The 20,557-nt window shown below is 37.1% G+C and overlaps 1 protein-coding gene across 2 annotated transcripts in view; it reads right to left on the minus strand.

The window, feature by feature from the left end:
- Positions 1 to 20,557, minus strand: part of FBN2 (fibrillin 2) — a 163,879-nt gene that overhangs the window by 53,643 nt on the left and 89,679 nt on the right. For both annotated transcript variants that reach the window (XM_004949379.5, XM_424715.8), the window contains 7 exons: positions 13,949 to 14,068; positions 9,265 to 9,402; positions 8,344 to 8,394; positions 7,781 to 7,906; positions 5,037 to 5,264; positions 4,609 to 4,734; positions 2,265 to 2,393 (listed from right to left, as the gene is read on the minus strand). In XM_004949379.5, the coding sequence (XP_004949436.2) occupies positions 2,265 to 2,393; positions 4,609 to 4,734; positions 5,037 to 5,264; positions 7,781 to 7,906; positions 8,344 to 8,394; positions 9,265 to 9,402; positions 13,949 to 14,068 (918 nt within the window). The remainder of the gene's footprint in view (positions 1 to 2,264; positions 2,394 to 4,608; positions 4,735 to 5,036; positions 5,265 to 7,780; positions 7,907 to 8,343; positions 8,395 to 9,264; positions 9,403 to 13,948; positions 14,069 to 20,557) is intronic.

Consider the following 20,557-nt stretch of genomic DNA (forward strand, 5'->3'; position numbering starts at 1 on the left):
GGACATTATCAAGTTAAGTAACATTTAAACAAATTAGACATTCACAGATCCATGGAACCTTGTGAAACTTACCCCCAGTTGCTGAGAAATTTGACCAATGTCACTGTGAGGCCACTATGGATCATCTTTGAAAAGCTATGGCAATTAGATTAGAATCTTTATTATGGGAGGAAAGCAAGTATCAATCAATTCCACAAAAAGGGTAAGAAAGAGTATCTAGGGAACTGCAGGGCATTCAGCCTCATTTGGATCCTTGGAAAAGTGATGAAGAAGAGAACATTTCCATTTGGAAGTCATTTCCAAACATACAAATGATATGAATACAATACGGCATGGTTAGCAGAAACCCAGGTGAACCTCATGCGGTTCAACAAAGCCAAATGCAAGGTCTTGCACCTGGGACGAGGCAACACCCACTATCAGTGCAAGCTGGGGGATGAAAGCAGCCCTGCTGAAAAGGACCTGGGAATACTGGTGGATGGGAAGCTAGACATAAGCCAGCAATGTGCCCTTGCAACCAAGGAGACCAAACATATCCTGGGCTGCAGCAAAAGCAGCATGGCCAGCAGGGCGAGGGAGGTGATCCTGCCCCCCTGCTCTGTGCTGGTGAGACCTCACCTGGAGTACTGCACCCAGATGTGGAGTCCTCAGTATAGGAGAGGCATGGACCTGTTGGAGCATGTCCAGAGGAGGGCCCCAAGGGATAGAACACCACTCCTATGAGGACAGGCTGAGAGAGCTGAGGCTGTTCAGCCTGCAGAAGAGAAGGCTGTGAGGTGACCTGACAGCAGCCTATCAGTATCTAAAGGAGAGCACCAGGAAAGAAGGGGACAGACTCTTCAGCAGGGTCCATGGTGACAGAAGTAATTTTGGGGAAAAAGAGGCTGAGAGAAGACCTTATTGCTCCCTTCCAATATCTGAAAGGTGCTTACAGAAAGAGCAGGGTTGGTCCCTTCTCACTGTTGACAGGACAAGGAGAAATGGCGTCAAGTGTGCCAGGGTAAGTTTAGGTTGGATATCAGGAAAAATTTCTTTACAGAAAGGGTTGTTAAGCACTGGAATAGGCTCCCCAGGGAGGTGTTTGAGTCACCATCCGTGGATGTGTTTAAAAACCCGTTGGATGTGGTGCTCAGGGACATGATTTAGCGTTGGGTTGTTAGAGTTAGGGTAGTATGGTTAGGTTGTGGTTGGACTTGATGATCTCTAAGGTCTTTTCCAACCTCAGCAGTTCTATGGTTCTATGATTCTAACAAGAGGAAATGGTTTCAAGCTTAAAGAGAATGCATAAGATATAAGGAAAAAGTCTTTTACAGTGAGGGGTGGTGAGGCACTGGAACAGATTTCTATGATTTCTATTCTATAAGATTCTATAAGACGGAAGCTGTCCCTGGAAACTTCCAGGTCAAGTCTGGATTAAGCCCTGGGGAAACCTGAACTAGCTGTGGATGTCCCCATTCATTGCAGAGGAGATGGACTAGATGGCTTTCAGAGTTCCCCTCCAACTCTAAGGATTCTATGATTCTATGACTGTGCAATATCCATCCCTGAAGATTTTCAATATCCAACTGCATATGGTCCTTGCTCTAGTTTACCCTGCACTCAGCAGGGGTTGGACTGGACAATCCTCAAAGGTGATTCTGTTTCAGGAGTCTGAAGAGAATTTGAATGATTTGTTCCCTTCATCAACAGAAAGTTTTAGAGTCACAATAATAAAATTGAACTTATCAAGGGAAAAGAGCATTCAACCAAGATGAAAATCTCAAACTTTAAATTTTTATGGTGTATACAGAATGTTAACTTCAGATTTTTTAATTTTATTTTATTTTTAAGGAGGTTGTCAGCATTTGGTGATTCAGTATCTATTCTTATAACTTTAGACCATTTAAAGATAAGTGGGTTTTCAGGAAATACTCTCAGAATTTCTTAAGCCCTAAGAGTATAAAGGAAATGTGAATCATACTACTTTCAAAATACCTTTTATTCTTAGCTGTATATTTCAATACCTCATTAGTCACTGCTGAAACTATATGAATGAATAGTCACTGACAATCTATATAATCTATATAGAAATATGTAAATGTCATCAGCAAAATGAACAAGCAAAGCTGTGCACACAGTTCAGTTATCCATCCTCTTTACTGAACGTGTCTTTTTTTTTCAAGAAGTAACAGTAATTATGCATATGAAGCACTCAGTGCAGCACAGCTAGTATAGTACAAGAATACAGTAAATTGAAGGACTTAGCTCATCTTGGCAACACTTACCCATACAGTTCTTCATCATCATGAATCCACTTTCATAACCATCAAAGCACTCACACTCAAAGCTTCCAGGAGTATTAACACAAGTACCACTTCCACATAAGTCTGGGGAGATCCGGCATTCATCAATATCTATTTTACAGTAAATTGAAAGGTAGAAAAATCAGAGTTTAAGGTGATCATTTATTTCTCAAAAATTGGTCATTTTAAATTAATTAAATAAAAATCATATGTAGTACATAAATCAACAGAAACGTAATTCATTTAATATTTAAAATAATCTGATTATGTGAAGAAGTTTGTGGAAGATTCATAATGCAATGACTTTAGAGTTCTCAGCTATACACTAAGAAACAAGTAGGCTTCCATTAAGTGTAAATTAAAGTTACATTTCTAAGGAAGCTAACGGTAATAAATTCTAAGTCATTATCACAGAGGTACCATTTGACCCCAAGAATGCACTGTTATTGACATTAAACTGCTTTTCATGAGGACAATTCTCAAGTAACAGCATTATAAGCTTACAACAAAGTGTTCCCTTCAAAATTAAAGTAGCTTATTTGAAAGCAAAAATTACAATTCACTAGTTTCTTGTAGCTTGTGTATTTTATTAACTAAGTTTGAATGATACTTTCTCTGGAAAACTATACCAAGTTTGTGGAAGGTAAAAGAAAAGGAAGGACTCATGGTAAAACACACTGGTAATAAGGCAGGAATCTGAACAGGAATTTGTAACATAGATATGATCCAATGAAACAGACTGCTGCTGAAAAAGAAGGCTGGAAAGAACTGGACAGTGTATTATTCACTGTCTCCTCACATGTTTTCAGACACCACTCCTCCTCATTCTACTGCCCATCCACTGTTTCTGAGGTGAACTGGTATTCAATACCTTTGCTTCATGCCCTGCACAATACAATCTCCACCTTGAAATTTATTCACAATTTTGTCATTAACTTTTATTTATTAAGAAAACATGAACTCTGTACAAGGAATAAAAATTAAAAAGTATTTGAAACAATGAAGATGCTAGTCCAAAGGGATAGGCCATAGGATTGGTTCTGTCATCCGAGAAATCTGGGAAGCAAAGAATATAATAGCAGAGAAAGGCATCAACATGTCTGTTCTAAGATGGTGACCCGGACAATGGAGTGATTTTTTGAGTAGCTCAAGAAAAGAAGGAAAATGCAATCTTAACTGAAGAAACAAAGGAAGAACAAAAGAAAAAAAAAGAAAAAATCAAAGACTACATGGTTCATTTTTCACTGCATGTAAGAATCTTCTCTGCCTCCTTATTTCCCGTGAATACATTTCTGTTGGTAGAAGATCAGTTCTCGTACACAGATGTGCAGAGGTGTGGAATGGTAATCCATGTGGTGGGCCTGGGATGCCACTGATTGCGTGGCTTCCTACAGGCTTTATAAAATATTTTGTTACTAATTTAATACAAACAAACAAAAAGTCTCCCACTTAATAAAATCTGGGTCTCCGTTACTGTTCATTGGAACATTTCAATCAGAATAAACTTTCTGTGAAAAACAGAACCAAATGAACCTTTAGTAGGGAGAATTTTTTTGACCTATTCTCGTTAGATTAGAAATAAAGTCAGCTAAATGCATTTCTCATCAGTGCAGTCACTAGAAAAACAAGGAAATCACCAGTTAGGGCAACATTAACATACAGCCCAACCTCAGTTAACATGCTTTACCACCCACACTTCATATTACTCAGACTCACTCAAAGACTCCCGTGTGGTAAAAAAAAAACTTCATTTTCAACACAGAGCCACCCACAATGCAGGCATACAGGTTCTCATAACCGGGAAACCATCACACTTGTCTTCCATTTCAGCTTTCTAGGCAGTAAATAACAAAATACTAAACTTTTAAATTAAACTTTAAATTAAACATTTGGCTCTTCTTGAGTTAACACACTGCTGTCAGAATCGCACAGGTATTTCTGTATGTGCTTAGCTACCATATCAAAATGAGAAATAATCAGTAATGGAGTCTCTCAGTTCATCTGGTAGTAAGAAAGTGAGTTAATCTGCATATTGAAATGTTGAGATTAGCTTTACTGGTGAATTTATTAATTTTCCAGTTTGTACTGATAGAGAATGGCAAGCACTTACAGCACCAATTTAACAGATTCTTAATGTCCATGCACCAAAAGAAAGTCAAATTAACTACAGAATCACTTTCTAAAAGGAAAACAAGATAGTTGTCCACTCTGATCACAGATAAATCTTTCAGAATTTGAAGGAAATTAATTGCATTAAGCTTCCAGATCACTAAGCTGTGTAACCATCACAAGTTTCTTTAAAAGCCAGAGAAAATGCAAGACTTACCTGTACAATTTCTTTCCTCCATATCTAAAGCAAACCCGCTGTTACACCTACATTTGAAACTTCCAATTGTGTTCCTGCATTTACCATTCATGCACATACCAGGGAACACCTTGCACTCATTGATATCTATTAAAAAAAAAAAAAAAAGAGGCTTAAGCATTTTGAATATTTATTTATTTGTATTTGTATTTATATAAAAGGAGGAGTCTGGGCAGCAGGATAGACCCCTCAGGGCTGGGGAAGGGGAAATAACTGAGAAGGATGAACATGCAAGCAGTAGGTTTCCCACCTGTAGCACAAGCTCTGTAAGGTGAATATATTTACAGTATTTCTCACCTCAAGTATGTAACAGATACAAACCCTGGCATTTCATTAGAATGGTCACCAAGATGTACATATATAATTTTTAGATAATAGTGAACTCTTGCCTTTATAAAATGGTCTGCCAGTTAGAATATCTCCTCTGTTGGAAAAGCCAGGACCTCTGGGGCACAGAGCCTCATACTCCTTTGTGCCAGGCTTTGGACACTCCTCACAGTCAGAGCCCCAGGCAGCACCCACAGCACAGCAGCAGGCATCCATACGAAATTTGCCAGGTACAGACTGAATGCATTCATCTTCATCCCATTTCAGGTAACACTGCTCCATGCGAATATCTGCCCATTTTAAAACAACAAAGGGAAATGTTATACTTCAGTGGAGTTTTCTGTCTTTCAGAAGCAGCTGCTTCCAGGGCATTACTTATGTGGTTCAGTTTCTGCAAGACAGATTTCGCTATACACTGCACAGAGTTGAAGTTAGAAGTTGCTACTGGTAAGCTTCCAAATCTCTGTTGTATCACGTAGCAGTAGAAGTATTTATCTAAATGCTAACTTCTGCAACTTAGGAAAATGTCTCTGAATTTCAAAAATCTGAAAAACTGTACAAATAACAGGAAACAGACAATTACAGCAGTGTTAGAGAAGATGTCTATGATTCCACATTCTCCTAGTATGACTAAAACGGACTGGAAGCCAGAATATTTGATATGATACACTGAACTGGAAGTTAGGCTTTAAGAAACCTAACATTTTATTTACTTAGCACAAAAAGATTTGGAGAAAATGCATTATTTAAAAAATACAACACAAAAGATCTGGTGAACTATTTTCCATATACATCCTTCAACATTTTGCAATATGGATTACCTTATATACATCCTAAGGTAAACAATTTAGAAGAAAATATTAGAAATGAAAATTGTTTAAAGAATATTCATGGTTTCCTGCGAAGTTCTTTATATCAATATCACATTTATTTTCACTTCAACAGATTCAGCAAACATAATTCTAATAAATATTTGTTATCACTAAAATCAGCCATTGGACCCTTTAGGAAATAAAGTATTTGAGAAATCTACGGCATTATGTAGCACAGGAGAAGGCACATATCTTGAAATGTAAAAGGACATTTTTTCATTAAAGTAGGATAAGAAAAAATGGATTGGAGGGTAAAGGAACTCTGTGCATTGCTTGAAAACAACTCCATTGTTGCAACTACCTCTTCTTATGAAGTTTCTCACTAAGAAGTAAAACAGGGTTGAAGGCCACAGATGATAGTGGCTGCAAAGAGAACTGATAAGTATGGGGTAAAAAAAAAAAATGAAGTAAAACCCAACAGGAAAAACTGCATATGCTATACACATGCATCTTGGCAGACTTTGCTTTGAATTATTTCTTTTTTCTAAGAGAACTTTTATGCTGAGAATGTACATCTGTTTATTTTCAAAATTCTCATTTTAAAAAACATCTCTAGAATTACATTCATATTTTAAAAAAACATCACCAGCAACAAAACACAACCTGGTAGCTGTTCGTATCAGCTACTGATAAACAATGGAACATCTAAAGGAAAACTGATTGCTTAAACTTGAATCTAGAAGAATGAGAACACCACTGAAGTAGAAAATATGGATTAGAACAGCCAAATTCTTGACTGACGTGAAACAAGGTCTCAATAATTGCAATTGTTCCGTACTGTTTTCTCAAAAGAAATCAAATGCTGTCAGTAATTATATTTTCATAGTCATCAGAAATGGTAAAAAAGAAAAAAAAAAAAAAAAAAGTTGTACTGCAAAAAGCTGAATCCATAGATGGAGAAGGCATGTGTGGCACTAACTGCAGTCAAAGCAGACCTGCCCTTTTTAGGATACATTACAAATCACAATAAATCTGTCACTATTTTTTCCCATAATCTTATAGATAAATATCATTCTAAATTATGAAATGCAGCTTGTTTAAAACCATGTAAATATTTTATGCTATCTGAATATGGATTTCACAGCTTATCAGATGTAAAAAACAAAAATTCTTTCAGAATATCCAATAGAAAATCTGGTTAAAGAGGAAAGGAAAAGAAAACCAAGCACATCCACTGTCAGGCAATGTGGTGTTATTAGGATAGTTTAGATGCTACAAAAACGTGTAGCAATTTAATATTTTATAAAACTTGTGACTGTAGAAAGCACTACCATATTTCATTCATGCACTTCCATTAACAGACTAATAAATGCTACCTACACTTCCTACACAATATTTTTGTTTCCTTTAACTTACATACAGAGCTTAATAGTTTTTATACCTAAAGCTTTTTTTGTAGAGGACGTTATGTCTTCACTGACATCATGTTTTGTCTGTAGAAGATACGTGTCCTGCACAACAAAGATGAAGTCTTATTTTTACCTACACCCATTTTGCTTACTTTCAAACAAATCAATTCAGTCTGCATATTTCTGCTACAGGATAGTACCTTAATGTCATAAAATGAGTAGATAGAAATAGCAAAAAGAGCAAGTCATTATGCATTACAAGCCCCTGGCTGGCCAGCAAACTGCCTATTGCCTAGCTCACAGTGACTTAGACTGGGCAATGTGAATCACAGTAAGGGCAACACTCTAGTAAAACCTATTGACTGCAGTGAGGGCAGAATACGACAAATCACAAACATTCATATTCCCCAACTCTTCCCTGAATTAACAGGTATCTGAAATCCAAGCAGACATAAACTAAAACATACATTTAACAAAGTCAGCAGTTCTGAAACAAACCAAATGTCTCTCCTTACTCCTTTAAGAATTATTTCAGATAGCTGTTAAACACAGCTAAAAGGCTGCCAAAATTGACTGTGTTCTTACCTAAACACACTCGCCCTGTTCCATCCAGCGTCAGTCCTTCTGGGCATTCACAATGAAATGAGCCTCTACTGTTAACACATCGTCCATTGGGACAAACACCAGGAAAAACATCACACTCATTTACATCTGTTGGTAAATGAAGGGGTGAAAGATGCTTCAGAATGTACGCAAAGAAATAGTGACAACTTTACTGAGAACTTCGGCTGTACAAAAGAAAGCACAGCTGTTTCTCTCATGTTGAATTAGGATCGGAACAAGCATCTGGCTCCCTCTCATCCAAGGGAATCTTATAAGATGATAAGACACAGGACATTAAGATGCCACATTCTCTAAGTAAGATGAAGTGATGTTTGTGGATGAGAGAATGAAAAAGAATTAAATGTATTCTGAAGGAGCACTTCCATCCTTTTTGTATCATTTTGACATTCTCTAACAGTGTTAAGTAATAAGTTCCCTACAGTCAATAATTGATAGCAGCTCTAAAATTAATATGATTATGGCTCACTTTCTCTTTTATTTATTTTCTGAGAGAAAACAAGTGAAAAGAAACACAAAAACCTTACCTTCACAGGTAACACCCTTAACTCTGGCAAATCCTCTTGAGCAAGCTGTGTCTGGAATTAAGCAAAAAAGATGCACCACTGCTTCAGAATGACATATGAGAGTAAGTAATGTAAGAATAAAACTATCTTTGCAATTTTCCTACATTATCTAAGTTTGACTGCATAATGTAGTAAGTGATCTAGCCTCAGTGAAGAAGACTACCTATTCATATGTATTAGAAGAAATAATAACTGAGGGCTTACTATGAAACTATAAACTTACTACGTTCCTTCCTGAACTCCAAAGCAGTATCTTTGCTCGATGCTCCACTGCACAGTTAAGAGAACTGTTGGATGTTGTTTGCACCATGCTTATTAGATCAGATACATCTGCCCAAAGTTATTGTTCCATTTAAGAACCACAGGCTAAAATGTCATGCCACTGTTTCAGCCGCTAGTGGTATTATTCAAACCTCATGGCAAGAATGTGGCACAACATATTCTCCACAAAACAGAGTATACATTTAGCATTCCTGCTTCCAATCTCTAGCCTTAAGCTTGTGTTCTAATACTAGTATTGTTCTACAGTCAGTAATGATACATAAGCTATGTGTTTGAAAACAGGTGGGATGAATGTTCACAGCACACAAAATAAAAGGCCCTCAAGATTTTTAACAGGTATCTCACTGTGTTATTTTAGTCCTTACTTCAACCTATCCCAGTGCATAATACTTGTGGAGAGCTACTCAAATGTTATTTCCTCACAGCCTCAAAGTTAGAATGATATCTTATGGTGGAGATTACAAAAGATGCTACGGAAAACATTCTCAATTCATTGTGTTTTTGTATGTTTTAACAACAACAACAAAAAGTGAGAATTTTTCTGGTGGTACATTCACTTTTCTCCCAAAAGATGCACGATATGAAAGCATAGTAGCATACCTAATTCACACCGCTCACATGGGCTGCCCCACGCTGCTCCTAAAGTAGCACAGCATTCAGATTTCAGTGTAGCACCATTGATGTTGACTTCACAGCGACTGTCCTGGATATTAAGCCAGCAAGTCCCCTTCAGGCTATCTGCAGCACATCAGAAACAATATGGAACTGTCACAGCAGGAATAGCTGACATCCCATCATGCCATTGGCAGACACAGTACAAAGAGAGCACAGTCTCTTTTAAGAGTAGGATCATGCATCAGAGTCATTTTGTACACTTTTTGTTTTAGAAGCAGAGGAAATAAATAGCACTATCACCAAAAATGAGTGATAGAGTGTATTCTTTGAGGCATTCTTTAGTACAGATCCTACAGCTAGCAGAGGTCTACCAGAATAAACTCTGCTGCCTGAAATCATCTGAAATTCTCTTTTAGGTACCCAAGTCTTCAATTCAAAACAACCATACTTTCAGTGCACAATCCACTTTTCAAAATATAAGTTAGATCCTAAATCAAGTATGAATTTTTGAAAGTACACCACTTTGGTTCAGTATCTTTATGCTATTGTATTTAAAAGAGACCAAAATTCTTGAAGCAGACTATAGTCTTTGGATCGGATAGTTAAAAAGCAGTCTGTAAATATCTAACCCAGATTTGGAAGACAACGTGGATGGAGTTTAATAGCATGCATATACCCACAGTTCAAAAATAAGCAAGTGCATTGGATTAACATAACAAGACAATTAATGCAAGATGAATAGGAATTGGTTTAAGAGGTTTATGTATAATTTATGTAAAGAAAGTCAGACTATCTACTACGTGCCGTCGATTAGTATTACTCATACCTCATATTTAGGAGCAATGTGCTCCAGATTTTTTTTTTCTTTAAAAAACTTGAACTTTTCTACAAAACTGTTATTAGAAAATTATGCAGAATGCTGAGAGCACAACCATTCTTTGGGTAACATAACAGAAACAAACAAACAAAAAAAACCAAAACAAACAAAACAACAAAACAAAAAAACTGGTGCAAGAATGTTCCTGGAACCAGTTCTAGAAACTGGAAACTCTAGAAACTTCATAAACAATCAGTTGTAAGAGTCATATTATTTAGATTACTGTTGGTCTCAAAAATGTAGGGTACACGGTTACAAATCAATGAAGAACAAAGGATCATGGAAAAAAAATCATTTTTTCTAATCGTTAATCAGCCCTTATCCAACAATCAAGACCAGGGATAACATCACAAGACCAAAGGAAGACATTACTTATGAAGTGACTACCTGGATCTGTTCTTGACCTATTATGAGAAGGGTATGTGCTTTCTCATCAAACGTCCCAAATTCAGGGCCTTGAGATAAGGAGAGTGAAAGTATCTTTAACTATGTTGTGCTACACCCAGTTTGCTGGCCTTACATTGATATATCTGCTTTATTTTGTCAAAATGTAGATGTTTCCATTGCTTCAATCATTAGCGATTTCTTGAGCATGTTATTACTCATTTTTAGTAGCCAGCTTTACAGGGTGAAAAAGTCAAAATAATATCTCAAGAAATAATTTAAACTATACATATTAGCAGATGGCTTTCTTCACATCAGCTGCATCTACATCATCCTGCTGAAGTCTGCTTGTCTTATCTCTTTTCTGGCTATGAGTTAATTTCCTTTATTTTACACAACCTCCCTTGTCCAGACAAAATTTACAAAGGGCTGTCACTGTGACTTTTGCTTTGGTGAAAAAAATATTATTCAGCTTCAAAGCATTCCTTCTCCTGCTTGCATCTCTTTGATTCTGACTTGAAGAAGAATATATGCATACTACAGGCAGATGGCAGCCTACAGGCTGTGCGCTATAAGAATTCCAAAAACACTGACTTATGCATAAAATGTGCATTAAAATCATATATTAAATGTATATTTCAAACAGCACAAATGGCAGTACCCCCACTATACAAGCAGTTCCCAAAATAGCAATGCAGTAGTGGTACAACCAACAGATGTATTTCAAAACAGTTCTACTTCTTTTCTCCTTTAGAAGAGGAGTAGTCTTAATACCACAGACACAGACAGTTATAAAGCAAAACAAATGCACAGTATACCAGCTTTCTTGTTGAAAACTTTTACTGTAAAGGCTAAACTAACAACCTCAATTTGCTGGAAGTTTAAGCCAAATGTTGCGACTTGAATTCTTGCTCTTACTGCAGGAAGTCATTTTCCCTCTGCACAGGGAAGTTCACATAAATGGACAAATGACTTACATCTTAGCAGAATTTCTATATACAATACAGATGCAAATAGCACAAGACAGCTGTCTCTTCAGCATTAAGGCTGAGCAGTACAGGCAAAGGAACCAGACAGACAACAGACTTAAGTTTCCTCTTCACAAACTGAGAAGAGAACATGTGACAGCCACAAAGCATCTCAATACAAAGATTGTCATAGGTCTGACCTGAGTCCAGGAGACAACAGTGAAAACCAATAGTAAGACAAATTAGCAACACATACAAAAGCAACAAGTAAAAATAAAATTATCAGTGCTGTTAAACACTTTTCCTTCTAATTTTTGCTGTAATTTCTTTTTATTGCAAATATGTGTGACAGTCTTAAGTTCAAACTTTCATAATCATCATGAAAAAAAGAAAGAAAAAATATCCTTACAACATAGCTGTGGTTCTGGTTCTGACAAGAGAGAAAATATGAAATAAAAGCAAAATTGGAAAGACCTCAGAATCAAACTGATGCTATCTTACTTGGATCATTCTTAAGAAGAATTCAACACATATCCAAAACAGAACAGCATTCCTGTCGAACACATCTGTACTGTAATATGCTTTTTGTATCCGATGCAATAGTAATTAGTGCAAATTAGAGCAAAATGATAAAAGCAACTTTCCCTACTGTAGAGGTTTAAAACAGCTTACATTTGATGAGTGCAAGTCAACAAGTGCAAGTTGCACACCAAACACAACCTATAATCTCAAAACCTTACTCACCTTCCAGTAATTTAGTCTACCCTTCTCCCATCACTACCAATTCCAGTGGAAGTTTTGCCAAGGTAGGAAAACATAAATGGATTCTAACTGTATAAAAATATATTTCTTGCATGAGCTGTACTGACACTTCTGTCTTGACATATTCTCACTTGTAGCACAGAAAACTCCTCCAGAGAGAATGCTGATCAACAAGAACAAGTAACAATTAGGCCTATGGAATAAGGTGGCTCCTATCCTTCCCTTTTCATTTGACTATTCAAGTATTTATATTATATATTTTACATGATTTACAAATACTACTCAGGCCAAATAGTACCTCACACTCTAGCCATCGCAATGGAAACAATATGCAAAGTAAATCAGGAACACTGTTATAATTAAGCCCTTAACAATCTTCTAACACCTTTGAATGCCAGAACACAACAAAATTAAAATAAGCACAGGTTAAAGTGGTCACGTCAAGATATTAGTGCAGTGTGAAACAGAACAAGAAGAATACTAAATTGTACAGGTCAGAGGTGGTGACAGTATCCTAAAAACATAAGAGAAAGGATAGGAGAAGGCTTAGGCACAAAAGTAATATTCACTTAAAATAACAAACCAAGGCACAGACAGATGCCTTAATTAAGTAGAAACTGTAGTCTTTAAATTAAATTTCCAATTTTAAGAAAGTCTTGGCACGGCAAGAAAGTTACATCAAGAACACCAGACAAATCTATCTTACAATAAAAGAAACATTTAAACTTAGCATCATCCCATTATTAATGATACTCTAATCTAACTTATCCAACATATCTTACAATAACTTTAATTATGTTACACAAATAAGAAAAAAAAATGGCAGCTTTTGAGAACCTGAGGAATGCTGATGTCTCTAGCCCTTTGAATCTTTTTGGAAAGGCAAGAAAAGAAAAGAGAATGGCTTCCAGAGATAATGTGAATAACATCTTGCAGGCAACTGTTGCTGCTAGCTCTGATAAAATCTGTGCTATGCTCTGCTTTTTTTCAATGCAATAGAAAACCTCAAAGGATGATAACAGTATTTATGTTACATTATTTTTCTATACATATATGTCTTGCATATATACACAAAACAGTCCTCGTGTTTGCTCCAGGGACAGGGATCCTGACAAATTTTGATATGTTTTACTCTCCTTTAACAGCTTTCTACAATAGAGGTAAGGTATGAGATCATGTTGTAAGGCAAACACCACTTTCTTGACAGGTAGGAAAAGCAATCTGCACAGTTTATGAAGAATGCCATGGATCCTAAAAGCCATGAGCTTTCATATCACTATTTGAGTAGATGTTGCTCCAGTTTTACTTTCTTGTCTCAAATCTAAAGGGGGCAAAAAACTGAATTGGCATTTCGGCTTTACAATTTTTCAACTATTAGCCTTACTACCTACAGTTTTACTCACATCTTGTCTTTTGTAAGAATGACAATAATTCTTTAATAGACTTCTGCTTCCATGGAAATGATTGTATTGGTATGGATTTGTTTGGTCTTACACAGCTATATGTGCAGTCTACTGCAGGAGGAAAATGAGCAAAATATATTATTTTCTTGCTGATTTAATCAATGCTTTAAATGTTTATTTTTTGGTTTTGTTTGTTTGTTTGTTTTTAATTAGTACAAAAAACAGATAAAAACAATAACAGCAACAACAACAACAAAACAGAAGGGAAGACCCACCGATGCAGATCAGTCCTGTAGAGTCCAGCTTGCTGCCAGGTGAACATTCACAACTGAAAGATCCAAGATTGTTCCTGCAGGCACCATTGACACACGGACTGCTTTCACATTCATTTGTATCTATAATCCAGAAAGTAAAGACACTGTTAGGACAGTAATGTGCTTCTGGGGGGAAAAAAAAGAGTATCAATGCTGCTGTGGACTGTTTTGCCAAGAACGCTCTGGTATATCTGATTTTTTCCTCCTTTCTTTCTTTCTTTGTCTGTCTGTCTGTCTTCCTGTCTGTCTGTCTTTCTGAAGCATGACATGCAAAAGATGAAGGGACAGACAGTTAGCATTTACGTGCATGAGTATAAGACTGTCTATTTTGAAAACCTTAATTAAATGACTCTTTTCTACAAAGACAGTTACTTCCAAGAACGTGGAATATAAAGTTTTCCACCATAAATTGTAACAGACTTGTGAGAAATCAAAATTCTTTCATCATGGAAAGCAGTGCATTCCTAGCCACAGCATGCTGTGCACAAACAAAAGTCTTATTGTTTCTGTCATTTATGGCTCCATAAGGCTTTGGAAGAATTAAGAAAACCCTGTCAGAATCAAAATATTTCAATGCTGGCTGCAATTCTCTAGTTCTGGAAAGAATTCAAGAAATCGGTGTTGAAACTTGTGTAGTGTAAATGGTACTTTCCTCTACCCCCTAACTCCTATTTATTGCCCGTATGAACTTTTTAAGCTGGTTCATATAAAAGAATAGGACCCCTGCAGGCAGTATTATTTGCTGTTTTTTTTTTTATTATTATTATTTAAAGTGAAATCAATTTTAAGATTAAAACAATACCAGCAAATTTTTTCAAAGAACAGTTGCAGATGCATATTCACTACTTTTTCCGAAACTGAACCAGTTCAATTTTTTTTTTTTATCTGGGTCTCAAATCAAGTCATACATTCTAATCTAACCAGTTCCTTTGGCAGACCAGAAATAAAACTGTTAGTGCATATTTATGTTTGCTAGTAGTGCCCAAGGAATAATGTCATATTGATACACAAAAAGAGTGTGATGTATATTAGTAATAAATTAACACAAGATGTATTAAGCACCGGTAACATTAACAGTATCAACAGGCTGAAACACCCTGCTTATTGGTCAGAAATCATTCAGAAGGTACCATTTGCTATTTAGTGTGCTATGAGGTATCAAGCTGTCGTTTCACTAGACCCGAAGGAAGATCCTATGAAGGAATCTTGAGAGACTTACGGGGTTGTAGGAATAGTTTAGTATACTCACCAAAGAATACGTATAGGAGGAGGGGGAAAGAAACAGAGAGATGGAAAACACCTAGAAATCACTATGCTTAGGAAACTCTGTCATCTCCAAGCACCTAGTTGAAGGGCCTATTTTCACAGTTCCTTTACTTAATGGAATTACTTGCCTACAAACAGTAAATAGACTTGTATTTGAATGACAGCAAGTTTTTGAGCAATGAAAGAGCAAAATCTGCTCTCAGTCTTGTGTGTTACCCAGCTTATACAGATGCTGACATGAGATCCAGGAAGCTTTACCATATCAAGGAAGTGTGTTCAAGGACTGCCTATACAAGCTAACTGCTGTACTAGTGCCTGAGCTGCTAAATCCCATGCTACCAGTAATGCTGGCCTTGCAACGCTCCTCCAGAGCTGCCAGTCCCAGTCAGGCATCTGCCTGATGCTACATCAGGCACAGCTTCCACTTTTCTTTGCAGACAGCCTGCTTAGATATAATTGGTTGTGTTATCTCAGGTTTGATTTTAACAGATCACAGCCCACTCCATCTTTACAAAGACTGTAACAACAGTGTAGGCAAGCATGTGAGCCAGGACAGGTTTGGCACTGTTCACGTAACAATAGAGCATGGTAATCACGTAGATCCGCGGAAGCTGGTTAGTTCGTACAGAGCAAGTGTTAAGCACCTCTGCATCCCAGCTGGCAATCTGGAAAATGTTTATCAGCTCTGCATCCCTTCTCCTCCCTGTAAATACATTTCACACTTTATTACCTAAAGTTTTACAATCCAGGGTATGTTCCCTGCCTCCTTAGTCTCCCTATCTTTCCCTAGCCAGCAATACCTGGTAGCAGAGAGTAATGTCTGCTGCTTTCACAAGGAAACCAAAAATTCTGTTCCCACTATTAGAAACAGATCACACTGAGGCATAGAGGTCATCTTAAAAGTGCACTATATGTTGAATAGCTCTCAGTACAGGGGGAGAAAGGAAGGGAAAGTGGGCTATACAGAAGATAAAGATAGTTGTTCCCAGTCAAAAGCATCAACATGTCACCATCTCTTGCATTGTAAGGACATCCAGTGAAGCTAGCTGGTAGCCAAACAACTGAAGAAATAATTATTTACACAATGACTTGAGAAACTGGAAACCCTCTCCCTGGGATGCTGAAAACTTCAATGAATCAACATCAATCTGGACAACTTACTGAAGAGAAATCCATAGACATTTATTGATAGAAAGATCCTACTTCAGAACCACAGCAGTTCAGAGAGTATTTCTGGAAAGTAATGCTGTATACTTGCTCTACGATAGTTAGCACTGGGCCAGAGGGATCTTTGATCAGTTTCGGTGTTTATGTTTCTGCTTTTATGTAGGTATGGTTATCTGTCCAGTTCAGTGCTCTTCCCTCTTCACCTAAGGTGGAAACTTCAGAGTAGTTACCATAATGGACCAGGCACAAGCAGACCCATGGAAATTTTGGAGCTTTTGCACACAAAGAATATGGTATATCTCCATTGAGTACGTGCAAAATTAGACTTCCAACTTACCCAAATTTGAGCACAGCTTCAGAGTAAGGGGGGAGAAAAACAGCTGAAGAACTACAGGCTGCAGTAGCATAGAGGAACAATAGTTTTTTAAAGAACAGGTCACAATGTTTACAAGTTTCTTAATACACAGATCAACATTTTCTTATTAGCTAATCATTCTTGGAAATAAAGTGTTTTGTCTGATATTTTTTAAAGGTAAATTAGAATTCAGTCTCAGTCAGAGACCCAGCAAGGAAAATTGTAGGTAAAATGCTTGAAGTCTGCCTAAAAACCTTACAGATGAAAGAAGGAGATTGTTATGGAAAGTGTCAAAAGTGTGAGGAAGAAAAAAAAAAAGAAAAGGAATCAAACTGAATAGCCAGCTGATCAAAAATATAGAATAACTGGAAGATCTACACCTGCCTACTGCCAGTGCCAGCCACTCACTGATTTGTCAGACAAATGTTCACTTTCCTGTCTCTGGGCTGAAAATGGCAAAAGCACATAACCAAGATCAGGTGTGAGGGACTTTGTCTCACAGAGCCATGCTCTTCCTTATTTTACTTTGCCCTGATGCAGATGAAGGAATACTCATCCAGTGCCATTTCTCTTCATGGGTTAGAAATATGGAGAATAGATTTCAGTGAGGATGAGGTTATGCATTTCTGGAGGCATTAACTTCTAGTTGTTTCCAAAATGATCTTGTGACTGTGCTTTGGGCCCCCAAACTTGAAAAATTTGTTTGTTATGTTCTGCATGTGATATGCTTCAGCTCCATGTTAGCAAAAATCAACCATGAAATGGAACAGAAAAAAACAAAAACTAAACCAATAACTCCCCAAAACCCAGTGCTTTAGAGTACTAAGAGGCTTATAATATTTCCCTGACTACTTCTCAAAACCACCATTCAGACAAAAAAATAAAAATTCACCAAGAGTGCTCTGCTGGATCAGGACAAAAAAAGTATCATATGCACAGTGTAAACAAACTCCAAAAATTGTTTCCATAAACCTTCTTTTAACAATATTAAATGGCACAAAAAAAAAAAAAAAACAAGAAAAATATTTGATTTTAAATACTGTTTTATATTTTAAAATAAAAAACAAATGTATGAAAATATTTACCCCCCTTTTTTTTTCTTTTATTTCTTTTTTTTTTTTTAGGAGTTCTTGCTTAAGTGGAGCGAGCGTACATTGTAAATGTCACAGAAACAAAAATTGAAACAGTTCACTGGACATTCCTGGAAATAAACTTCAAAGCACATCTGGTTTACGTTTAACTAGTTATGTCACTGGAAACACAATCTAAACCACAGAGCTTGTTGTAAAAATCTCAGCTTTCACAGACTCTGAAGGCTCAAACAACTCCTATACTCTCTGAAACAAATTGAAAAAAAATTTCAATTCAACTATAAATGAAAACAGTGAATGGTCTTGTTGTTTCATCAGAGTTACTGATGACAGTTATATTAATTAAAAATATACCAGTGAGTAATAAGCATCACAGCATTTTCAGAGCGCAACACAAAGCTTCTGGCTTTTTTCTACAACTAATGAACCTGTAACTCCAAATTGGGTGACTTAATGTCCATTTGAAAACAGAATTTAGACAAAAGGAGATTAATTTATTCCTTAAATTGCCAACCCACTCAACTTTAGAATACATTTAACAGGTTTTATAGAGAGTTTTATGCCAAACCACTCCTGAACCTTTTTTTGTCTGATCAGCTAAACCTAAACTTCAGTTTAACTTACTTCAACTCCATCTTATCCAAGATGGTGGTGATAAATTCTTCACAACCTGTCTAAGCAATTTCATGTATATTAATACACCGAAAGTAACTGAATATCATTCCAAATCTGCCACACAAACAATAAAAAATTACAAGTATTTTAGAGTTGATTACACTAAAATAATGGTTCAAAAAGAAAATATTCTTACAAATCTGAAGTTTTGGCTAAGGGTTAGTTCTTTGGTTTTGTCTTTTTTTTTTTTTAATGAGATCTTTTTTCTACATTAATAAAATATACTTTTATTTTAAATATTACTGCTGCATTTGTGCCCAACCATGCAGTCATTTCTCAGAATTCAGCAGACATATAGGATTATGATAAAGAACAAAGGGAAACAACAGCTGTTAATTTATGAAGGAAATAAACTCATTTACGAGTATTCAAAAATGTATGGTAAACATTTCCAGGTAAAAAAAAAAAAAAGGAAAACAAGTGATTAAGTGCATTAATTCATCTATCTCCAAACCCAGCAAATGAAAAATGAACAACACAGAAACCTGAACAGCTGTACTTAATGAGTCTGAATGATCAACTCAGTCATTCCTCCTTCACAGCAGAATAGACTTTAATATACATATTAACCTCCTAATAAGGCGTTTGCATTTTCTACCTTCAGGTTGGCTTGAATTATGAAATACCTCAGTACCTACATTACTAGATAATTGTCACCAAGTACTGCATTGTGTTATTCTGAATACATCACATGAGTTCCCTGTTCCTATTTTTAGACGTGATCCCAAAACAGTTCATTTGGGAACTGCACATACATCCTTTGAATAAAATCCAAAAGAGTTCTCAGATTCTTTTAAAAAGTGATCTTAGTTACTATTGAGAGATATCTGCCATTTATACTTCTGCTAGAATCTTGTCTTCATAAAACCTGCTTTAAACTCTATCTAATCTTAAATTTAACCTGTTTAGATACTATGATTTTGCAGTCAAAATCTGCTGGCAATGCTATCTAAAGAACTTGTCTGCCCCTCAGTGAACTGGACAAAATGTCCAGCACACAAGTATTCAAAGGCACAACGCCATGGGTGAACAGTTAATTTGCTGATGATTCGGGCTCAAAGTGGAATGGTAAATGTGGTTACATCAGGTTGGCAGCCAAATGATAGGGGGGTCCTGTGGGACTCCTTTGAGGGGCGGTTCTCCTAAGCACTGTCATCAATGACTTGGATGCAGGACTTGAAGATAAACTATACATGTTCACTGATGACAATAAATTTGGATGAGCTTTTTACTCCCTTGAGAGTAGAGAGACCTTGCAAAAAAAAAATCGTGACAAATTAAAGGGCTAGACATGAAGTTAAACAATAGCAACTGCCAAATTCTGACAGATTCTACTCCTGTGATGGGCTAACTCTAGCTACACATGCAGACCTAGGGACAAGAGGTGGAGAGCAGCCCTGCAGAAAGGGATCGGGGCGTTCTGGCTGAACATGAGGCAGCAGTGTGCACTGGAGCCCAATGGGCCAACCATATGCTGAGGTGCAGTAGGCCCAGCACTGTGCTGTCTCACCTCCAGCACTGCCTGCGGGTTGGCTGCCACAGTGGAGGAAGGGCATCAGGCTCTTAGAGTCCAAAGGAGGGCTATGAAGACGGTGAGGGATTTAGAGGGCAAGATGTGTAGCGGGTGAGGACCCTGGGTGTGCTCAGTGCAGAGCAGAGGAGCTGAGGGGAGCCTTCATGGCAGCTGCAGCTCCCCACAGGGAGCAGAGGGCAGCGCTGAGCTCTGCTCTGTGTGACAGCAACAGTGCCTGAGGGAACGGCATGGAGCTGCGTTGGGGGAGAGGCAGCTGGGGGTCAGGGAAAGGGGGCGGTGGGCATGGAACAGGCTGCTGGAGTTCAAGGAGCATTTGGTCAGTGTTCTCAGACATAGTGTTTGGATTTTGGGTGGTGCTGGGTGGTGCTATCCAACTTGGGATAATCTATGATTCTATGATTTATGAACTATGAAATTTTATGATCCCCAGAACCTGTGCTAGCAGAAGATCTAACACAGGAATGGTGATGAAATAGTCACGA

This window comes from Gallus gallus, chromosome Z (genome assembly GCF_016699485.2).
Source record: "Gallus gallus isolate bGalGal1 chromosome Z, bGalGal1.mat.broiler.GRCg7b, whole genome shotgun sequence".
NCBI lineage: Eukaryota > Metazoa > Chordata > Aves > Galliformes > Phasianidae > Gallus > Gallus gallus.